Source organism: Neoarius graeffei, chromosome 9 (genome assembly GCF_027579695.1).
Source record: "Neoarius graeffei isolate fNeoGra1 chromosome 9, fNeoGra1.pri, whole genome shotgun sequence".
Taxonomy (NCBI): Eukaryota; Metazoa; Chordata; class Actinopteri; order Siluriformes; family Ariidae; genus Neoarius; species Neoarius graeffei.
Window position 1 is genome coordinate 37,375,555 of NC_083577.1, and position 24,247 is coordinate 37,399,801.

At 43.8% G+C, this 24,247-nt stretch overlaps 1 protein-coding gene across 2 annotated transcripts in view; it reads right to left on the reverse strand.

The window, feature by feature from the left end:
* cmss1 (cms1 ribosomal small subunit homolog) overlaps positions 1-24,247 on the reverse strand; it is a 58,358-nt gene that overhangs the window by 4,852 nt on the left and 29,259 nt on the right. Inside the window, exons 4-8 of one of the 2 annotated variants that reach the window (XM_060929430.1) lie at positions 14,499-14,628; positions 14,346-14,405; positions 14,095-14,197; positions 13,859-14,007; positions 13,654-13,742 (exon numbers count right to left, since the gene is read on the reverse strand). In XM_060929430.1, the coding sequence (XP_060785413.1) occupies positions 13,654-13,742; positions 13,859-14,007; positions 14,095-14,197; positions 14,346-14,405; positions 14,499-14,628 (531 nt within the window). Of the gene's footprint in view, positions 1-13,653; positions 13,743-13,858; positions 14,008-14,094; positions 14,198-14,345; positions 14,406-14,498; positions 14,632-24,247 lie in introns of both variants that reach the window. The other variant, XM_060929429.1, reaches the window with a different exon arrangement.

Genomic DNA, 24,247 nt, shown 5'->3' on the forward strand with positions numbered 1-24,247 from the left:
TTCCGTTGATATCCTCGTTTGACCATTTTCCGTAGGAATCCATGCCATACAACTTCAACCTTTCTTATTTCCTCTTCAGATAGTTCCCAAGCTTGGATACTGTATAGTAATCGAGATCTTACACAAGCAGTCAGGAATTTGATTCTGGTTGCAAGTTGAATGCGTCTGTCAGTCAGGACGTGTTTCAGTTCTTCCCATTTCTGGAAGGCAGACCCTATTCTTGTATACAGTGACTGAGAGGTGTTACTAGTACTAATACAGGGATGTGATTTGGGGCTGGTGAAATTATCTGAAAATTTCAGCCGGGGGTCTGGGGGCCCCCAGCTGGTCCAGGGCAGCACCCTGGTGGGGGGACAAGGGGGGCAAAGCCCCCCGAAGCTCCTGGGTTTTGGGGTTTTCTGACTTAAAAATTGTATTAAAATGGCAAGCAAACACACAAGAAAAAAACTTGTCATGATTAACAAATTCAAGCCAATTTAATGGTCAACATGCAACTCTGACACACACACACACTCGCGCGCACGCACTCTCGCGCGCTCTCTCTCGCGCTCTCTCGCGCACGCGCTCTCTCTCGCGCGCGCACTCTCTCTCGCGCTCTGTCTCTCGCGCGCGCTCTCTCACTCGCGCGCACTCTCTCTCACACACTCTCACTCACCCCCCCCCAAGAACCAGCGCGGCAGGGCCCGCTAGCCCCGCGCCTTGGGACGTAATTCGCCCCGAGGCGAGCCGTGGCGCTCTGCTTAGGTTTCGTTTCTATCCCGGGCTCCAACCCGACTTTGGACGCTCGTAGCTCGGGCAGGGGAGGTCCCAGTATCCCCAAACTTGACAGCCAGAGACCTCTGCCCTCTCCCCAAAGAACGAAATCGCTGAACAAATGTCTCACAGTCTCATGTCCAACGTCTGTAGCAACCTCTTTCTCCAACCATTCCCAGCAGAACTTGTTTTTCACTATTCTGTCGATTTCTTTAACTCGATTTGCATCTTTACGCTCGATCACGGAGGCTGCCATCTTTCAACTCTTTGTTTGAAGCGAGCTTACGTACAGCTATCTAACAAGCGCGTTCATTGGTTGTTACAGAGCGATGGACCAATCACGTACCTCGTTTCATCTCAATGACGTAATTGCGTCAATGAGATGAAACGAGGTACATGATTGGCCCATCGCTCTGTAACAACCAATGAATGCGCTCGCTTCAAACAAAGAGTTGAAAGATGGCAGCCTCCGTGATCGAGGCGTAAAGATGCAAATCCGAGGCTGCCATCTTTCAAACAAAGTCAGAACGAATAGGATACGAATGTGGATTTGAGGGAAAAATCGGAAACATTTTTTTTTTCAAGTTTTGAGGTGAAAAAAGCGGAATTCCGCGAATTCGCGGAAAAATCACATCCCTGTAATACTATTGAAAATCCCATAGACCCGATTTTTAAAAAAATTCCACGAAGTTATGACGTGGAACTTGTACACCCCCAAAAAATGTGTTGTATACGTTGGGATTATCTACTAACTGTGAAAGTATCAGGTGAAATTTCGCTGTCTTTTAAAAGATCGAAATTGCGTCTAACCTGTCAGAAACGGACTACAACCAAACTGTCTAGTCAGAGTCACTCACATTACGTCAGCAGTAGGCTTAGCTATCCCACGACCGGGAAGATCTGTGTATTTTGATCATGCTATGTTTTGCGCCAGACTGCAACCACCGGTCAGAGACAAATGGTTACAAATTTTTTTACTTTCCCAAAGGATCCCGAACAACGTCGGATTTGGATTGAAATAATCAGGTGAGTTGCATGTACACAGATTTGGAAAGGCGCTAGACTTGCGGTGACGTCACATACGCGACGTCGGGTTCGTGTAGTCTTTGATCAGCTTATTAAAAAACGTTCAAAACAATTCAAATCGGTGGAAAAAAATAAAGTATGATCACCAGGATCGATAGAGCTGCCCGACATGCACAACATATGGAAGCCATTGTCTTAACTTTGAAGCGTAACGCGAAATGTAATTTTTTGAAAAGATATTCCCATTCACTTTGCCATAGAGGTTGGAACGCATCCAGTAGGGGGCGATGAGATTACTTTCCCTCCCTATTCTGGCACCATTGCACTGATTTGAATTGGTGACCCTGTGCACTCCAAATATACAAACATGACAAATTAAAGGAAAAGAATGGTGCCTGTTATGCTGCTGTATTTTTCTAACATGGTTTGTGTTCACTTTTCCCCTTAAACAGAAGCGTCACTAGGCCATTCGAACCTTTGTCCCAGTCTCAAACAGGTTTTCCGCCAGAATTGCCCTGTACTTTGTGCCATCCATCTGTTCCTTCAGTCCTTTCCTGTCCCTGCAGATGAAAAATATCCCCACAGCATGATGCTGCCACCACCATGCTTCACTGTAGGAATGGTGTTTTCAAAGTTTTCCTGACTGATCATCTTTATCCTCTGATGAAACATTTTGGTCTCTCAACAATGTGTCAATCCACAGAGCACAAGAGCTCAGCGAATGATTTATTGTCGATGAGAACAATGTAAATCGTACGCTTTGGCCTTCACCGTCACCAGATTTCAAATAGACTGCAGACCTGCCAACCTTGAAGAGGAACGATGCATTCACTCGGATAAGGCAGAAACTGTAATGCAAGTAGACTGATAATTAAGAACATTATGACCACTCATAGAAGTGAAGAACGTTGATTATTTGGTAACAATGGCGTATGTCAAGATCTGAAATATATTCGAAGGTAAGGGAAGAGTCAGTTCTTGTAGCTGACGTGTTGGATACAAAAGAAATGGACAGGTGTGAAGACTGGAGAGATTTTGACAAGGGACAAAAAAATGGTGGTCGAGAGAGGCTACGATACGAGACAACACATCTAAACGCAGAAAGCACATGCATCAATACGGCAATGCGTAGCTGCATCACAAAACATCTTGCAAACTGAGGAAAAATGATTGCAAACAAATACAGCGTACAACACATGCAACAATTTGATCAGAGAACATACCTGCTGCAAATTCAGACAACATTACATGACATGGTATTTAGCAGACGCTCTTATCCAGAGCTAGCCTGGCAAGCCAGACTAAATGTGAATATTTAGTCTGGCCTCGATCCGTAGACATTTCCGACGGGTGTGGGAGGAACAACCCGCTGTCTTTCAAACTGTCTCTGTGCGTATAGGCCAACGCTCTGACCGATCAGCGCAACAGTGACTGTGACGTAGTCAGAGCGACAGAAAGCAGTGGGGGAGGCCTTGAAATAAATAATTTTTCAAAATGCGTATTAATTAATAAACAGGTTCTAGAGATTAAGAAGTTTGGAGATAATGACCACAAGTTTGGAGTCTGTACCACGTACTTAACATACACTCTTATTTTTTCCAAGTGTTTTTCAAGGGTTTGCTTAAACTGTTTTTGAGAGTTTTTATTTAGTGGTGTTTGGTGAAATAATTTCCCTTAAATTTAAAATAACGGGAAAATAAGAAACAATCAAAAAGTAATGTTTCAAAGCTGTTTATTAATTCTTCGTACTGCACAAACTAGCCCCATCCTTTTGGCTACGAGCGGAGCCAGCTGGTAGATCAGACTTTTGCCATAGCCGGTCGGCAAAACAGCGAAAACGTCCTTCTTGAAAAGGAATGAGCGGAGAGCCTCTTCCTGCTCATGTTTCAACGAAAACTTCAAGTCTAATTCTTCTAAAACTGATTCCAAAGCGGAGTCAAACGCGCCCTGTTCTCTAGCCGTAGCCATCTTTCCTGTTGCGCTTTCTCCAGCGTCACGCAGCTTTGTCGTCACTCCTGCAAAATCCCGCCCAAAGAATCCAAACAAAAACCTTGCGTTGTGATTGGCGGGCACGATTTGATGCCCGGGGTGTTTTTGTTGATATGGTGCGAGGCTAGACCCACTCGCTAGGCAAAAATATTTTTGGCCGCTAGGCGGGTGGGTCTAGTTTACTAGGCTAATCCAGAGCGATGTACAATGAGTGCAAAAGTCAGGTACACGAAGTGCTGAACTTCTAGACAAGAAAGTTCTAGTGCCAACTGAACAAGTGACAGCAATACCTAGTGTAATATTCTGTTGATGTACCAATACTCAAACAGCCAAGGAAACAAACCAACCATATAAAGTACAACTAAATAGAGAACTCAAATGACTTCCCCCCCCCCAGCCTGGGTTGGTCTAAACCGAAACGCAGTTACACAGTGGGCAGGGAAGCAGGGGAGTCTTTAGTTTGCGCTTGAAAGTGGTCGGCAGTTCTGACCTCAACGGGAAGGTCATTCCACCAACAGGGAGCCAGGACAGACAGCAGTCTTGAGCGGGCTGGGCAGGACCGGAGAGGAGGAGGACCCAGGTGACGAGTAATAGCAGAGCGTAGGGATCTGACTGGCGTGTGGGGCGGATCAGACTCTGGAGGTATGCAGGCCCTAACCCCTTGACAGCCTGGTAAGCTAGCACCAACGTCTTAAATTTGATACAAGCTGCGATAGGTAGTCAGTGCAGGTCGGCTGGAAGAACGAGGGAGGCTGTAGACCAGGCGAGCTGCAGCGTTCTGAATGAGCTACAGGGATCTGATGGCAGAAGCTGGAAGGCCAGTAAGAAGAAAGTTGCAGCAGTCCAAGCATTAGAGAATCAGCGCTTAGACCAGGAGCTGAGTAGAGTAGGTGGTAAGAAAAAGCCAGCTCCTTCAGATGTTGTAGAGGAGGAACACACACAAACCCAGAAACACACTGCGAGTATCCACAACACAACAAAAGCATTCAGAACATGATGAGAGGTTTCTGCCGGAGGACTTCCTGACAAACTCTTCAATGCTTCATGGGCTGAGTAAGTTGGACTTAACTTTATTTAGCTATTGATTATAGTTCGCTAGGATCAACAAGTCAATAAATAACATTAACGATATCTCTGTTCAATAATAAAACATGAAAATCCAACTTATTCAGCCCGTGAAGCATTGAAGGGTCTGTCAGTAAGTTCTCCGGCAGAAACCTCTCATCGTGCTGTAAATACTTCTGTTGTGTTATGGATATTTGCAGCACGTTTCTGTTTGTGTGTGTTGCCTGAGTTTGCAGTCGACACGTTAAGAAATCAAACTGTCGCATGTGTTGTACGCTATAATTGTTTGCGTCCACTATGTTTGTAATCGTTTTCTCAATTTGCAAGACAATATGCGCTGTCAAATCGATGCACGTTTTCTGCATTTGCTAGTGTTGTTTTAATTTGGAAGTGTTGTGGCCTCTTTAGCCAAATTGTTAAGGTCAGACGACTGAGTCGGAGCACCTTCAAAACGGCAAGGCTTGTGTGGTGAAGCAGAGCTACCAGAGGGAGTGTGATGCTCTGGGCAGTGCTCTGTGGAAAAGCCCTGGGTTCAGGCAGTCATGTGTACATCAATTTAACATCTGCCACCTACCGAAATGTTGCAGCCTTGGTGGGTCGCAGCTGTTTTGGCAGCATGCAGAAGACCAAAATTATATTAGGCAGGTGGTCATAATGTTCTGCCTCATCTGTATATACACGGGATTTTGCGTTAACCATCGGACGCTTTTTCAAAACCCCTGCACAACCGTCAATCATTCCAGATTTGTGTGTTCACTGGCTGATTTTATTGGGGTGGGGAAAGAAAGGCTGCTCTCTTTGTACTGTGCTCCAGTGTTAAAATATGGAGTTCCGATGCAAAATTTGTAAAGGTTGGTATAAATGGAGCCCTATGGGAAATTTTGAAGTGACACGTTACACTGCAAAAAATGGCCTTTCAAAAATAAGAAATAAAAGATTAAAACAAAGCATATTTGCTTGAATCAGGTGAAGAAAAAAAAAAATCTGCCAATGGAACTAGTCAAATTTGACTTGGTAAGATTTCTTAAAGTAAGATGAAAAATCTAACCTGTTTTTAGATGAAATAATTCCAAAATAAGATTGGGGAACTTTATTATGCGAGATCTGATTAACTCAAAATAGTTCTTATAACAAGATCGTCCTTCTTACATTTAGCCATTCAAGTCATTTTTATTTATTTCATTTTAAGGGTATTTCACTTAAATTCATGACAAAGTCTTAGCAGTAAAAACTGAATTTAAGATAAATATACTAATATTAGGATTGTTAAATTCTACAACTAAGCATTGCTAGCTTAAAAGATTCTCCTTTTGTGACCTGTAATTAGTAAAATACTCTAGATATGAGACCAGAGACTATCTTGAATCAAGTTGACGACACGTGTAGCATTGCAACAAGTTTATTTTTTTTCCCCATTTCAACATTCAAACATTAAAACATCTCTTAAGATTCCACTTCCCCAGGACCTCAGGCACCAAAAAAAAAAAATAAAATAATAAAAAAACTACGCATTTTGACTTACAGTGCTTACACAACGCCAAAGCAACAGTGCATTTTGGGGGCACTGACTATTCATGTGTACGAGGGGTTTACAAGATCAGGCACAAAAAACCAAACAAACAAAAAAACCACTGAACTTAACTCACAGCATTCCAAAAAGCCCTCACTAAAACGCCCTCCACTCACTCATAGCCTTTTTGAAGGCACTTGTCTGGTCTAGAGTCTGTACCGTACAGCATCCAGAAGGAGCTCACTCTGAATGACTGAGAAAACAGTCGCAGTAAACTTAGGATCTGTAAGGTGGAGTTGAATTGTAATGAAAGATTCAAAGATTTCAGTAAAGTTCATTTATTCCCAAAACAAGCATACTTTTTTCTTGAAACAAGATGAACCGCATTTGACAAATGTCCAAAATGTACTTACTTGTTTTAAAAAAACTTGTTTTATTTTCAGAAGTGCTCCAAATAAGACTTTTTTTCAAGACATTTTGTCTATACAAGATTTTCAAGATGGACTGTCTAAAAACTAGCCTTTCTAGCTCAATGAGGTTTTGCTTGTTGGGCAGTTATGTCTTATAATAAGGGTGGCTAGATGTTTTGACTTGAAAATAGACAAATAAACTTCCTAAGATTTTTATTTTTTGCAGTGTAGACGACCACCACCACCACCACCATCCAGTGTTGTAGTCGAGTCACTAACACTACGTTCAGACTGCAACCTGAAACGACCCATATCCGATTTGTTGTGAAATCCGATTTTTTTGTTAGGCCGTTCACATTACCAATTATATGAGACTTGTATGCGATCTCCAATATGAACGGAAAACGACCCAAAAGTGTCCCGCATGCGCAAATTGACACGTAATAAGCACATCTACGTAATACGTAAACAAAAAAAAAAAAAGCGCACTCTTCAAGTTTGCAAGTAAAGCATGGAGATGAGGCGAGACCTGGCGATGTGGTTTTTGTGGCGGCGGCGGAACTCACACAATAACCTGATTAATGTGGGCAGCAGAGTAATGAGACCGAAGGTGTCAAATTACTGGAAATTTCCAGAACAATCTTATAATCTTGTAATACAGGATGGTTTAACATCCAGGTCCCTACCAAATCCACCACTAACTGTACAAATGTTGTTGTTTTCCACCAAAGAGGTGGGATTAGCCAACGCAGAATAGTGACGTTTGTCTCTTGTTGATGACGTGTAGGTTGCATGAATGCGACCTGTCCGGTCAGACTGCAGTCGCATGTGAAAATAACGGATATGCATCGGATTTAGGACCACATATCCAAGCGGCCTGGGTCGCATGTGAAAAAATCGGATCTGTGTCGTTCAGATTGTCAATAACAAATCGGATACAGGTCGCATATGGGCAAAAAAATCGGATATGGGTCGTTTCAGGGTGCAGTCTGAACGTAGTCTAAACCTCGAGTTCGAGTCCAGTCTCGAGTCCCCAGTGTTCAAGTCCAAGTCATTAAAAAAAATTTCAAGTCGAGTCCACTACTGATCCGAGTCAAGTCCAACACTCGGACCGCACTATTTGACGGTGGCTGTTTCAGCGCCATTAGCATGTGAATGTGCATTCTCTCTGTCAGGGAGCGCGAAGTATTCTGTCAGAGATGGTTGGGAGACGGATGTAAGTGCAGAAGGTGTGTTTATTAATACAAGTGAAGACAGGTAAACAATGCAGACCAGCAGGCAAAATTGTAAAACAGTGAAACAGGTCGAGCGAGGCACAAACAGGCTATTGCAGACTCGGCAGAGTCAAAGACGAGAATCAGGAAATCAGGGATCAGGAAACCAAACAAGGAAATAAGGCTCGGTAATGTGTCAGCAACACAACTCAATACTTTGCAAAGTAAATGTGTTTTCACGGTTTTTATACAGGCGCGCTGATTGCGCCTTAATCCTGTGCAGGTATGAGCTGTTTACGGTGCGCGCGAGAGTCCGATTGGCGCATGCACTGTCCAGAGCGTGCCCGAAAGTCGATCTCATGCACACGCCAAGGTGTGCAGGTGTGACACTCTTGCATGAAATTAGTACAAAATTAATGTAGATACAGTATAAATATCTTATGCCAAATTATTATGGCATGTTACAAAAAATAAAGAAAAAATCCCAGTCCTCGTCTCCAATTTCCGAGTCCTAATGCAGTTAATGCACGTGTCCGAGTCATCAGTGCTCAAATCCAAGTCAAGATACGAGTCCTTAAAGCTCATAGGCAACGGTTTTAATTTTATGCACATTTGAAACTGTATATGTTAAAAAAAAACCCTCTGTAATTTTCTTCTGGTCCCAAGAAGTATTGTTAATAAGTAATAATTTAAATAAGTTAGCGCAGATCGTGGCGAATTTCTGTCGGCTATTTTCATGACCACTCAGCGTGTGATGTCATTTAAGCCAAACAAACCGCTTGAGTTGAGTCCACTTCCGTTTACTTTCATTGCCGTTCGGCTTGAGTGCAGACGTGCGTTCGGGAATTTCCAAAGAAAATCCATGCCTTATTGTTGTAGACTGTAACAATGGGACCGGTTCAGGAAGAAGTTTGTACCTTTTTCCGAGAGAGGAGAAGAGGCAGAGAGAGTGGATTGACTTTTTCTGGAAGAGGAGAAGAGGTGGAGCGAGAGGATTGGCTTTTTCTGAAAAAGGAGAAAAGGCGGAGCGAGTGGGTTGGCTTTTTCCGAAAAAGGAGAAGAGGCGGCGCGAGAGGGTTGTTTTTTTCCGGAAGAGGAGACGAGGCAGAGAGAGTGGATTGTGCGCGTGAAACAAAATCAAGCAGTCAAAGAAGAAATGGAGCAGCAACGCTCAGGCAAAAAGGAGAAGATTGGAGATAAACATTTTTACTTTTGCTTGCAATTGACAAGTCAAGAATCCTGAGGGATCCTGTACAATCATTGTGGATATGAGACAAAGGGATATTTCCTCGCTTAGAGTAGGCTATAAATAGTATAATGCCGCGGATGGCAGGCTAATGTGGCCTACCGGCGCACTGTCAAGTAATCGTTCCCTATATCCACTAGGGAGGGCGGTTTCACTATTCTTCAAAAGGGCTCTTATTTAGTATTACGATGAAAGTAGGAATTTATCATAACTACCAGGATAAATCGTTTGGGCGCGGGTCTTGTTGAGGTCTGGGGTCACCGCGATCAGAGTCGGCCGAGTCGCTGTCCGATTCCGAGGCTACACGGCCAAACCAGTGAGCCACATTCACCGATTGTTTCGCAACGGCCATAGGTTCATACATGTATGGTTTCACCTCTCGATATTCAATTTGGAGAGTTCCTACTTCAAAATCATTATCGCTTTCAGACATTTTACACAACCTCTCACGGCCAAAGTCCGTACACGTGTGCTCGGTTCGCAGGTAAACACAGAACTGCTCACAGTCTGTTTGCCTTAAATGACGTCACGACGACGGTCCCCTGGCGTGAAAGTGCGCATAAGTGAGATGTAAACAAACCTTCGGAAATTGGGCAAAACAGTATATTTTAACCGTTTTATTCAATTTTAGGGTGCAAATTAGACACCAGGAAGACTGAATCCGCTTTTTGGGTCGTTCTTCTACACAATAAAGTTGATATTCTATGTTTCACCTCCGACCGTTGCCTATGACCTTTAAACTTAAGGCCTCTGCATGCTCTTGCGACAAGGCTTGCGCAGATAGCTTTTCGCAGACAGTTGTAATTTATCGTTGAGCGGGGAGTAATAGGCGTGCGCGATGTTATTCACCGCTACAACGCAAGGGGGCGCGAAGTCGCGAAATCGCTAGGAGTAGTTGGTGGGTGTGGTTAGTGGAGTGTTTATCCTCCGGTTACTTATAATGACTAGAACTGGAGTCGTATAGATGTACGTACTTCCTCACTTCCTCGATCAACCGCTCTTCGTGCTGCTCCATCTTCGCTCGTGTTTTTAAAAATGGCGGTAGTGGAAACAAACCAAACCGGGAAAGTAGGGAAGCGGAAGTGCGTGTACAGCGGATGTAGAGTGGACCAATCAGAGCCCTCTTGTCTGCGACGCTGTCTGCGAGGCTTTTGCGGTGGTCATAATTTTTGGGAGGTGCGCGCAGAGCGTCTGCGAGGGTGGGGGGGGGCTACGCTGACGCTATCTGCGACACCGTCTGAAAGGACTGCGTTGTCAGCATAAATTGGCCTTTAAGGCATGAGTCGGACTACAAGCCTGCCATCATCATCATCTAAACACCATATCTTTTGGAAGAATGGTGTTCACCGCTCCAGCACAGTTCCAGAGACCTTTTGAATCTACGCCGAGATGCACTGAAGCCGTTCTGCTGGTGGAAGCTGTTCAGCTCGTGGTGGCTCGACACCTTACCAAAGGTGCTTTGCAGTATTTAGTTTGTCTGAACGGGAACTGAACCCTGGTGTGTTTTATTCATTTAGTGCAGTTTGTTTAAACAGGTGAGAATAAGGCAATCATGTTTGTATCTGGTTTCAAGTGAACTCTAACGAAGGTTGATTGCATTGTGAAAGTGATTCATCCATGAACTGATGTGATGACAGGAAGTGAACCAAGCGTGCAGTATGTTGTTATAGACAAAAGCTGCTAAAAAGAGCTGTTTAGCATCCTTTCACATCCAGAGAAAATACTGGATGTGATGCATAAAACCAGTCATAAATATGATTGTTCCCCATGATGTTCTCGGTGTTCTCCATGATTTTTCATGATTAGGTTTACAGACTAACACGTTGTATGTCCAAAAGTATCTGCACACCCGCATGCAGGTCTTCCCCAAACTGGTGCCATAAAATTGGAGCGCCAAAGTGTTTAGGATGTCTCTGTATGCTGTAGAATGACAATTTCCCTTCACTGGAACCAATGCCCCTTTTCCACCAAAGCAGTTCCAGGGCTGGTTCGGGGTAGCCTGGGCCCGCCCATCCTAAGCATGACGCAACACGAGGGCCTGTTCCGAGCTTAGTCTGGCCAGGCAGGCTATCTACAGCATTTCCAAGCTCCCAAAAAATCGGGAACCAGTCAACTTTGAGCATCTCCAACGGCCCTGGGTAGAGGCGTGTTCAAGGCACTGACGTAGTAGAACTGCGACCGGAAGCCATAGATTGTTTACAGAATCTATGCCGGAAGCGCTTCATTCACATCACGAACATGGAGCAGCAGCAAGCCTTTAACACAGCGGTAGATGCTGTATTGAAAGCATTCAACGGGAAGTTCTCATTGAAAACGGAGCAAAGAGCAGCCCTGGAGGTATTTATTGAAAGGAAGGACGTTTTCGCCTTGCTCCCGACCGGCTTCGGTAAGAGTTTAATCTACCAGTTAGCCCCGTCGCGTCGCATACGTCAGAGGAAAGAGTGATGTGATTGGTTTAAACTTCGTCACAGCCTTTTCTGGCTTCGACCAGTAGCAAACTGAGGCATTTCAGGGAGGCGGGTCAACCACGGGCTCTGGGAAACGGTTTGGCTTAATAGCTTGGCCAGACCAAATGCTCGGAGAGCTTTGAAGTCGCGTTAGCCAGGCTAGGTTCGGAACCGGGTTTTCTGCTTCCACTGACAAAGAACTGGCTCTGGGGCCAGAAAAAGCGGTTCCAGGCTAGCACCAGCTCTCTGCTGGGCCAGAGGAAAGAACCGCTTACATCAGTGGAGGGGCGGAGTTGTTAAGACCAACAACAATAACAAGACTGCGAAAGATCGCCATTTTTAAGCGACGAGAAGCCGCAGCTGTACAAACGCGAAGTCATTCATTATTATTATTGTTGTTGTTGCTGCTGCTTCTTCCGCGTTGTTTTTGCTTCGATATTCGCGCCAAGGTTTATGCAAACGTAGCGACGTAACTGACGTATACAGCGACGTAACTGACGTATACAGCGACGTAATGACGTGGCTTCCCTTAGCGCCGCAAGCTATGGAAAAGCAAACTGGTTCTCAGCTGGCTCGCAAGTTGAACGAGTTGTGAACCAGCACCAGCACTGGCCCCGAACCAGCCCTGGGACTGATTTGGTGGAAAAGGGGTATAAGAGGCCTAAATATGTTCCAGCATGACAATGCACATGTGCACAAAGCGAGCTTCATGGTTTGCCAAGGTTGGTGTGAATGACCTCAAGTAGCTCGAGCCCTGGATTCAACCCCACTGAACACCTTTGGGATGAATTCCCACAGCAATGTTCAAAAATCGAGTGGAAAGCCTTCCCAGAAGAGTGGAGGTTATTGGAGTAACCAAAAAACAAACCAACCCCAAAACCCAACCCCTCCATATTAATACACATGGTTTTGGAATGGGATGTTCAACATGCACATCTGGTCCACACAATTTTGGTTTGCTTTATGTTGTTTTTTTCCTTTAATTTGTTGTTTGTACATATGCTGAACTGTATTTTTGGACTGGGTTCCGTCTCACCTTTTTGGTGAATGTAAAAAGGAAATTAATTATTATACATACAGGACACTTCTTCGATGGAATAAAAGCATGTGCTCTATTCCCTTCTAGCGAGTTTCATTCATTGGGTTTGATAGCATGCAATATTGTTAGCATATCGCTTATCCTACGTGTATTACGTCACTCTACCCAGTGGAGAATGAGCATTGAATATCTCATCTCATCTCATCTCATCATCTCTAGCCGCTTTATCCTGTCCTACAGGGTCGCAGGCAAGCTGGAGCCTATCCCAGCTGACTACGGGCGAAAGGCGGGGTACACCCTGGACAAGTCACCAGGTCATCACAGGGCTGACACTAGACAACCATTCACACTCACATTCACACCTACGGTCAATTTAGAGTCACCAGTTAACCTAACCTGCATGTCTTTGGACTGTGGGGGAAACCGGAGCACCCGGAGGAAACCCACGCGGACACGGGGAGAACATGCAAACTCCGCACAGAAAGGCCCTCGCCGACCACAGGGCTCGAACCCGGACCTTCTTGCTGTGAGGCAACAGTGCTAACAACTACGTCACCGCGCCGCCCAGCGTTGAATATGGTTTACAATATTGCATGGTTGTCAAGACAACATGACGTCACGTCATTAAATACGGAAGATTTTGAGAGAATTCTGAAAGAGAAAGACGCATTGAGCACCTGAAAGGAATGTGTAAGTATTATAATAATAATAATAATAATAATAATAATAATGTCGGCTGGCTTTTTTCGTGGTATATCAAATATATTCCACTCAGCTACTCGTCTTCGACTCATTCAGTATCATGCTAGCTGAATGGAATATATCTGATAGACCACTCAATGCCAGCCAATATTATTTAAATGCTCTTCCTTGACAATTATTCAATTGATATGAATATTTGAGTTATGTATGATTTCATAAGCTTTTCTTTTTTCCTATCTGAGTGAGTGCTACCTCTGGTATGTCCATCATCCGCCTCTGTTTTTGGTCTCTGTAGTTCCAGTCGAGTACAAAATATCTCAATCCCTGCAGGTTCAATCCCTCTAGAAGTACAGAGGTCAAAACGGCTACTTCAATATCATCATAGAAATCACTCAATTAAATGAAAAAGCTCTCTCACGAAATGTCAGGAACGTTGAAAGTGTGCGTGCGTGCTGACCTTTCTCTATCAGGGTGCAAAGTCTGCCCGGAGTCCCCACACCGATGTGGGCCAGACTTTTACTCAGCTGCTTTATCTGCTCCTCAGCTCTGATGTGTTTGGCGAAGAGCTTCAGCACTTTAGCTTCGCCCTTAAATGTAGTCAGCTGCCTTTAACACAACAAGGAGAAAAAATGTGAACACAAACCCCAAACACAAACTCACTTTAAACTAAGATGAAGGGACGCTCCGACTGACTTGATGAGTTCGATGGTTCGCAGGGCAGAGCTACAGAGGATGAGCAGTACGACCGAGCGCTTTTGCGTGTGCTGCTTCTGTACTTTCGCCCACTTGGGACAAACTAAACAAGAAAAGATGAAGAGCATCATTTAATGACTGACGAATGAACAAATCCCGCTTTTGACAGAGTGAGAGCTCGAGTTTTCAAGTTCAGCTGTGCTATTATGTAATCCATCTTTCCAAACACACACACACACACACGCGCGCACCTTCCTTGAGGTAGGACGACAAGCTGTGCGTGAGGTCATTACTCCTCAGAAAACATGACTCTGAAATGAAAAGTAGCACACGTAAGCACTTTGAGCAGTAAAGCAGAGAGCTATGCTGAGGTTACTGAGGTGAACAGGGCGCTCCTGACTGACCTGGCAGATTGAGCTCCTCCTGTTCAATAACGGATCGCGTGACGCTGAAATGGCTCTGCACAAGGCTCCTCAGGTCAGCCGGAGAGCCAGGTGCAGGCTCTGATGTCGCCAACACATCTGTGATGGTCTTCTTCTGAAGGCAGAGATGGATCAATGATTACAAGGCATGACTAAACACCCTGAAGGCTCACCAAATTGCAGCACACACACAGAAGGCTAGGTTTTATTATCGTTATTTAATATAATCGTTATCACAGATCATTGCAGAGTGAACATATAACTCATAACATGCTGTATTTATAGCCCAAGCACCACCAATTACTGGTAAAATATATCACTGGTATTTTACAGGCCATGTCTGTGGGTGGTAGGGGTGTGCAGTAAACTGATATAAATAAAACACCGGTAGAGAATCATCAACCAGTCCAGAAATTCAGTTTCTGTTTCTGTTGTGATTGAAAAAAAAAATTACAAAAGCAATTTTAATTTGAGTTAAATCAATAATTGTCACTAAAATCCTGCACATACAATTGTTGGGCTTTAGAGAGCGAGTGTTCACACTAAATTACTTTCCGGGATTGTTTCACTGAAATTGAGTGCATTATTATTGGATATTGCAATGAGGATATGTGATGAGAGGCGGCACGGTGGTGTAGTGGTTAGCGCTGTCGCCTCACAGCAAGAAGGTCCGGGTTCGAGCCCCGTGGCCGGCGAGGGCCTTTCTGTGTGGGTTTCCGCGTGGGTTTCCTCCGGGTGCTCCGGTTTCCCCCACAGTCCAAAGACATGCAGGTTAGGTTAACTGGTGACTCTACACTGAGTGCAGAATTATTAGGCAAGTTGTATTTTTGAGGATTAGTTTTATTATTGAACAACAACTATGTTCTCAATCAACCAAAAAGACTCATAAATATCAAAGCTGAATATGTATGGAAGTTAGAGTGGGGCGTTTTTAGTTTTGGCCATTTTAGGAGAATGTGTATGTGTTCAGGTAACTTTCACTGTGCAGAATTATTAGGCAACTTAATAAAAACCAAATATGTAGCCATTTCACTTATTTATTTTCACCAGGTACACTGATATGACAACTCCAGATTTGCAAATAAACATATCTGACATTCAAACACAAAACAAAAACAAATCAGTGACCAATATAGCCACCCTTCTTCATGAGGACACTCAAAAGCCTTCCATCCATAGATTCTGTCAATTTCTTTATCTGTTCACGACCAACATTGTGTGCAGCAGCAACCACGGCCTCCCAGACGCTGTTCAGAGAGGTGTACTGTTTTCCCTCTTTGTAGACCTCACGTTTTATAATGGACCACAGGTTCTCTATGGGGTTTAGGTCAGGTGAACAAGGGGGCCATGTCATTATTTTTTCACCTTTCAGACCTTTACTGGCTAGCCACGCAGTGGAGTATTTGGACGCATGAGATGGAGCGTTATCCTGCATGAAAATCATGTTCTTCTTGAAAGATGCTGACTTTTTCCTATACCACTGCTTGAAGAAGGTTTCTTCCAGGAACTGGCAGTAGGTCTGGGAGTTGAGTTTGAGTCCATCCTCAACTCGAAAAGGTCCAACAAGCTCGTCTTTGATGATACCAGCCCATAGCAGTACTCCACCTCCACCTTGCTGGCGTCTGAGTCGGAGTGGAGCTCTGTGCCCATTACTGATCCAGCCACAGGCCCATCCATCTGGCCCATCAAGAGTCACTCTCATCTCATCAGACCACAGCACCTTAGAAAAATCAGTCTTAAGATATTTCTTGGCCCAGTCTTGACGTTTTATCTTGTGTGCCTTACTCAGTGGTGGTCGTTTTTCAGCCTTCCTTACCTTGGCCATGTCCCTCAGTATTGCACACCTTGTACTCTTTGACACTCCAGGAATGTTGCAACTCTGGAATATGGCAGAACTGGATGCTAATGGCTGCTTGTTAGCATCACGCTTGATTTTCCGCAGATCATGTGCAGTTATTTTGCGCCTTTTTTTTTTCCCCACACGCTTCTTTCGACCCTGTTGACTATTTGCAATGAAACGCTTGATTGTTCGGTGATCACGTTTCAACATCTTCGCAATTTCAAGAGTGCTGCATCCGTCTGCAAGACATCTCACAATTTTAGACTTTTCAAAGTCTGTCAGATCTCTCTTCTGACCCGTTTTGCCAGAGGAAAAGAGGTTGCCTAATAATTATGCACACCTGATATAGGGTGTTGATGTCATTAGACCACACCCCCTCTCATTACACAGATGCACAGCACCTGATGTACTTAATTGGTAGTAGGCTTTCAAGCCTAAACAGCTTGGAGTGGGACAACATGCATTAAAAGGATGTTGTGGTCAAAATACTCACTTGCCTAATAATTCTGCACTCAGTGTAAATTGACCGTAGGTGTGAATGTGAGTGTGAATGGTTGTCTGTGTCTATGTGTCAGCCCTGTGATGACCTGGCGACTTGTCCAGGGTGTACCCCGCCTTTCGCCCGTAGTCAGCTGGGATAGGCTCCAGCTTGCCTGCGACCCTGTAGAACAGGATAAAGCGGCTAGAGATAACGAGATGAGATATCGGGCGTAGGCTCACTGAAACTGGGGGGGAAAAAAAGTGATGTTTTTCCGATCTTCAACTCTCCAGTTTTGGTGAGTCTGTGCTCACTGCGGCCTCCGATTCCTGTCCTTAGTTGACAGGAGTGGAACCTGATGTACACTACCGTTCAAAAGTTTGGGGTCACTTTGAAATGTCCTTATTTTTGAAAGAAAAGCACTGTTCTTTTCAATGAAGATCACTTTAAACTAATCAGAAATCCACTCTATACATTGCTAATGTGGTAAATGACTATTCTAGCTGCAAATGTCTGGTTTTTGGTGCAATATCTCCATAGGTGTATAGAGGCCCATTTCCAGCAACTCTCACTCCAGTGTTCTAATGGTACAGTGTGTTTGCTCATTGCCTCAGAAGGCTAATGGATGATTAGAAAACCCTTGTACAATCATGTTAGCACAGCTGAAAACAGTTGAGCTCTTTAGAGAAGCTATAAAACTGACCTTCCTTTGAGCAGATTGAGTTTCTGGAGCATCACATTTGTGGGGTCGATTAAATGCTCAAAATGGCCAGAAAAATGTCTTGACTATATTTTCTATTCATTTGACAACTTATGGTGGGAAATCAAAGTGTGACTTTTCATGGAAAACACAAAATTGTCTGGGTGACCCCAAACTTTTGAACGGTAGTGTAATCTTCAGCTTTTGTAGTCTAAGGGCAGAGAACCACTCACCCGCAACTTTATTAGGAACACCCATCCACCTGCTGTTTGATGCAGTTCTCTAATCAGCCGATCCCTCGACAGCAGCACGATGCATAAAGTCATGCAGATACAAATCAAGAGCTTCAGTTCATGTTCACTTCAAACATCAGAACGGGAAAAATCGCGATCTCAAAGTGTGACTTTCGCTGTGGCATGGGTGTTCATTAGAGTATTTCAGAAGCTGCTGATCTCCTGGGGTTTTCACACACAACAGTCTCTAGAGTTTACACAGAATGGTGCGAAAAACAAAAAAACACCACGTGAGCGACAGTTCTTTCAGTGGAAACAAACGCCTTGTTGATAAGACAGCTCAGACGAAAATGACCGGATTGGTTCAAACTGCCAGGAAGGATGTACAGTAGCAACTCACATAATCACTCTTTACAACCGTGGTGAGCAGAAAAGCATCTCAGCATGCAACAGCAGAACAACACATTGGGTTCCGCTCCTGCAGCCAAGAACAGGGATCTTAGAATCAAGAACAAGTTCCTATTAAAGTGGCCGGTGAGTGAATAGTAACTTTTTAACCATGCGTTCACGTAGACACTCGGCTGCATCATGAACATAACTGTTCATGTATTTGCCTAAGTACTATGCGTGTTACTTGAGGATTCCACTAGAGGGCACACCAGAGAACTCGGACCATACAGAGCCTCTGGATTTGCATGATGTAAACAAACATAGCGACACTTCAGGAGGTTCGTATTTGGTTATGCTGCTTCTACACTGCCCCTACTCTTCATGTGTGTATTGAATCTTGTGGATGCGTAACGTTAATTTTTAAGGACATGCACAACTGACGCACCAGACAGACACGGGACACGTGAGGAAGCCATCATGCACATGCGATCGCAGAGTTAAAAGCAACTATATCTCCACCCTAAAGATCTGAGATGTTTTTGAGATGCTTTTCTGCTCAGTATGGGTGTACGGAGTGGTTACTAGCTCATCCAGCCGACAGGTAATGAGCTTATGCCATCAGGTGTTGTCCGTCGTCGTCCACATTTCATGTAAATCGCTTCTTCTCGCTCAATTCTTCACTGATTTTTATTCTTTTTGGCAGGAAGGTAGGTCTGCCTGGGGTGCATATGACTTCTACCCAAATTTGCAAAATTTCAATTAATAATGCGGATATGGAGTAATTAAGCCCTAGTGAGCAGTTTCCACACAAATTTCTTCTTCTCCCTCAGTTCTTCACCCATTTTGATTCTTTCTGGCTGAAGGTAGGGGTACCTAGAGTGCATATAACATCTACCCAGATTTGCTGAATTACACGTTATGGACCAATTAAGCCTTAATGAGCAGTTCAACAAAACTCGCTTGTTCTCGGTCAATTCCTCGCTGTTTTGGATTCTTTCTGGCAAATATTTGAGCTGGACTGGTTGAGGGTAGAACTGGCAAAAGTGGCCCAGTTTAGATCGTTCTTTCTGGACCAGATGGGGCCAGAGTGAGCTACGCCATCATTGACGGCCTCGTTTGAGTTACCATAGCCTTCCTGTCTGCTCAAACCAGTCTGGTTATTCTCCTCTGAGCTCTCAACAAGAAGACAGAGTCATCGATATCCCCCACCCTATATACCAACTATTTACCAAGTTTCAAGATATTATTTGTCACATTTTTCAAGTTCTGCTGTAGGAAACCAATCCTACCTCTTTACACTGACCTCAGCAGCCCATGGCATAAGCCTACTGGATCTTTGGTCCAGGTGAGCTAAAAATGACAATTTCTCACATTTTTTATATCAAAAGGCACATATACATTACTTAATCAACACATATACCAACTTTCAAGACCGTACCACTCATAGTTTGCAAGTTCTGCTCCGGAAACAAAACCTACCACTAAGACTAACCTGAGAGACTAAGTCTGAAATTGTTTCCATGGAAACATGAAAAAATTTAATTTCTCAAATTTCTTAGTGTGAAAAGACACATCTACGTCACCTTGTTAACATGTCTACCAAGTTTCAAATCCGTATCATGAATAGTTTTGGATATATGCTCCGGAAACGAACATTGCTCTTCGAAACTAAGTCAAAATCTTTTTTTTTTTTAATGTAAAAATTTGAAAAATTCTTTTTTCCAAAAATCCAAAATAGCAAAAGTTCACATGTTGCTTGATATGTATACAAAGTTTCAAGACGATATCTTCAGTAGTTTTAAAGATAAGGCCTGGAAATGAAAACGTGACCGGACGGATGGAACCCGTTTCTATATCCCCTGCCAAACTTCATCTGGGCGGTGGATAACAACAAGGCATTTCCACCTGGAGAACGGTCACTCACTGGATGGTTTTTGTTTTTCGCTCCACCCTGTTTAAACTGTCGAGATGTGTGTGAAAATCCCACAAGATCATTTCAGTTTCTGGTGGGGGAGAACATTCCCATCTGACACCGACAACTATGCCACAATAACTGAGAACATTTTCCTCCATTCTGACGTTAGATGTGGAGATTTTTGACCTGTATCTGCAATTGCTTGCGCACTGTGCTACTGCCACATGATTGGCTGACTGTAGGGCTGTAACGATACACCCAACTCATGATTCGATTCGTATCGCGATTTTTGACCCACGATTCGATACGCCCACGATTTTTTTTTAAATGTTTTTTTAAAGTAGTAAATTTGACTTAACATTTACTTACTTACATTAACTATTTAATAACAAATAATTCAGACCACTGCAGAGAATGAGTAATATGTATGCAAAAATGAACAAATGTATATCCAAAGATTGTTTTATTTCTCAAAATAATACTGTTGAGCCGGAAGCTCTGTTTTTTTCGGTTCTGAAAAAGTCATTTTTCCAAATCGCGTAAATCCGTTAAGATTTTTCTTGGGGGGGGGGGGGGGGGGGGGGGGGGGCTCTCACTGCCTCACTCTCATAGGGCCAATGATTTTCTGTGATCGCGGAAAACAGATGGAAATTACGGAATTTTTATGGTGAAACATTGCTCGCGTGTCAAAATGTAACTGCCGCAGAAGGCTTCCGCCCAAGCAGACATGCCTTCAGTGTTGCCAGATATTGCTAACGTTTTCCACCCCAAAATATGTTCAAAACCAGCCAAAAAGCACCTAAACCTGCCCAATCTGGCAACACTGCATGCCTTTCCGGTCAAGTGATTGTGATTGGCTTGTGGCACACCTAGCCAGCCAATGAGCTGCTTGTTTACAGATTCGCTCCCCGCGTCGCAACCAGAATGGCGACCGCTTAAAAGAAATGAATGCTCTGCCAGTGGCGAGTGTGGACGTTGCGTGACTCGCAGAAGATTGTCGTAGGTCGGCGAAAAAACGACTTACTAATAGATATAAAAAAAAAAAAAAAGTAATTTAAGTAAGTTTAAAATGTAATTTAAATAAAAAGTAAAGTATTCATAAATTGAAGTTTGGAAGCACCTCTGTTTTTGGGCTGAGGAGAAGTTTGAAAGGGTGTACCGCGATTCTGCCTTCTTGTATCGCGATACGGATCGTGGCTCTGCGTATCGCGATTTCGATACGCATATCGTTACAGCCCTAGCTGACTGCATGACTGAGCAGGTGTACAGTACCTAACAGAGCGGTCAGAAGTCCAGCATTATTGTAACCAATACTTTCATGAACTTCAGCCCTGCAAATCAACATGCACTGTCATGACGCAGTAACTTAAGCCCCACAACACACGGTTAAGAACTGAACCCCAATATTTTCCTATTCACCACTAACGTGCCCGACATAACTGCTTCGCACACCCGACACAGAGCATTACAAGGAGTGCACTGCAAAAAACTGAATTTGAGGAGAAAATTACTTAATACTAGTGAAATTCTCTTGCTGCATGGACAGATATTTTTAGAGATGAAAGTGGAGCAAAGAAAACTAGAAAAGCACTCGGAGCGCGCAGACCTCCGCCAAGAACCCTTTAAAAAAATCCGGGATCCAGAAGGTGATCCGGATCACCGCCAAAATTTAATGGATTGTTACTTGTGCCCAGTCACACCTCTGGAAACATTTTCAGAGCAATCCGTTCATTACTTTTTCTGTAATGTTGCTAACAGACAAACCAACCAACCAACCAACCAACCAACAAACAAGCCAACGCCACCAAAAACATAACCTCCTTGGCGGAGGTAAAAATCCTGAACTTTTGAAAGTCAAACTAAGATAGGGGGTCGGGGGGCTACGTCCACTGAAAAAATTTTAATAACCTAACACGCAAACCCCTGCATTCTAGTGCATTTTAGTACTTATTTTCACTAAAACAAGTTATAATTTTGGGGCGGCACGGTGGTGTAGTGGTTAGCGCTGTCGCCTCACAGCAAGAAGGTCCGGGTTCGAGCCCCGGGGGCCAGCGAGGGCCTTTCTGTGCGGAGTTTGCATGTTCTCCCCGTGTCCGCGTGGGTTTCCTCCGGGTGCTCCGGTTTCCCCCACAGTCCAAAGACATGCAGGTTAGGTTAACCGGTGACTCTAAATTGACCGTAGGTGTGAATGTGAGTGTGAATGGTTGTCTGTGTCTATGTGTCAGCCCTGTGATGACCTGGCGACTTGTCCAGGGTGTACCCCGCCTTTCGCCCGTAGTCAGCTGGGATAGGCTCCAGCTCGCCTGCAACCCTGTAGAACAGGATAAAGCGGCTACAGATAATGAGATGAGATGAAGTTATAATTTTTAAGCCTTTTTCTTTCATGTACATTAATGATTAACATGTCAAAAATATCAAATTTAATAATTCCCCTAGTTAATGAGTAATTTTCAGGAGTGCATTTAGAAAACGCGGTGATTTTCCTGCTACACAGTTCATTACTTTGAAAAATATCAGACAGTTAAAGGTAAACTCAGCAAAATCCCAAACCAGTACTGTTAAAAAGTAAAGGTCTGTTAGAGTTTCTAAAGCTTTCAGGTTTCGATGTTGGGGACATTGAGCCTCGTTTATCAATCTTTTAGTAGAGCTGTGTGTTTGCATAAGCTAAAGTGAACTAAAAATTTCCAATTCATATTTATGTGAGTTGAAGCCAATTGTTGACATTAGTTCGTATTGTCTGTAAATTTATGGCGTATTCACACCTACGTTGTTTGGTCCGGACCAAATGACCAAACGAACCAAATTTCCCTTGGTCCGGACCTTTTGGGTTGGTCTGAATACAAACCACCGAACTCTGGTCCGGACCAAACAAGCGGACCGAGACCGAGCTGCAAGGTCGGACTTGGTCCGGACCAAAGGAACCCTGGTGCGGATCTTTTGGAGGTGTGAAAGCAGACCGGACCTAATCTGACAGTTTTGCTTTTTTGTACCTCGGGAGCTCCCGTCGTTTGTCGAGCATTATGGGAAACAGAGTCTTGACACTCCACCGCAAAGTGCAAACACTGTCTCGGTTGTCAAGGGAACCTTACAACAGTCGTTCAGTCATTCAGACCAGTGGTAGGCTAGACTACAGAGTACAAAAAATGAGTAGGGGGCAAACGTGGGCCGAGGAAGAAACGCGTACCCTTGTGGATATATGGGCAGATGGCCACATATCTGAGCTTTTGGAGAGAACACATGAAAATGCCGCCGTGTTTGCTGTATTCAGTGAGAAAATGAAGGAGAAGGGGTTCACGCGCTCCCCAGAACAATGTCGGCTAAAAGTGAAGAAACTCCGTCAGACCTACATTAAAATCAGGGACATTCTTTCAAAAAGTGGCGGTACTAGCGACGCAAAAAAGAAATTCATCTATTACGTGAAGAGCCAGAACTGTCACAACATGATGTGCGCTCATCAGCGCTATCCTCCGTAGCCGCCTTGCCCTTTGAAGTCGTCGTTGATAAATTACTTGTACAACAGCATAGTAATCGCACAATTGTGAAAACAGTAAAAACTGGAAAAAACATATAGCTTTGATGACATTAAAAAGAATAACAGCACGGAAAGCCTCCATGACTACTTTTGAACTTAACGCTTTGTGCGCGTGTCGTCTCTGACCAATAGCTGAACGACCTCAGGGCGCGTGGCTTTGTTGACAGATTTTGGTCCGCTTACTAAAATGTACAGTGTGAAAGCGAACCGCACCAAAATGAAAAAATAAAAAAAACATTTGGTTCGGACCAAAGCAAGTGAACTATCGAACTATCCTGGTCTGAATACACCCTTAAACACACCAATGAATACCAAATTTCTCATGTAAATCAGGGGCATAGCGAGGATTTTTCAGGGGTGTGTGTGTGTGTGTGTGTCACACACTGACTGGCAGACTGAACACATTATGTAACAAAAAATAATTCCCATTGCTAGTTTTAGGCAGCTTAGAAACCGGCTCTTCCATTATTGCTGTTTCTTCCACGTTTTCTTGATGTTGTGTTCTAGAAACGGCACTAAAACTTAGCTTCGAAACCACAAAATGCAACTTTGATGGAAAAAAAATATAATAAATTGCTTACCTCTCTTCACGTCGAAAGAATGAGGAAAGTTTTGACATGGCGAATTATTAACAGACGAGGAA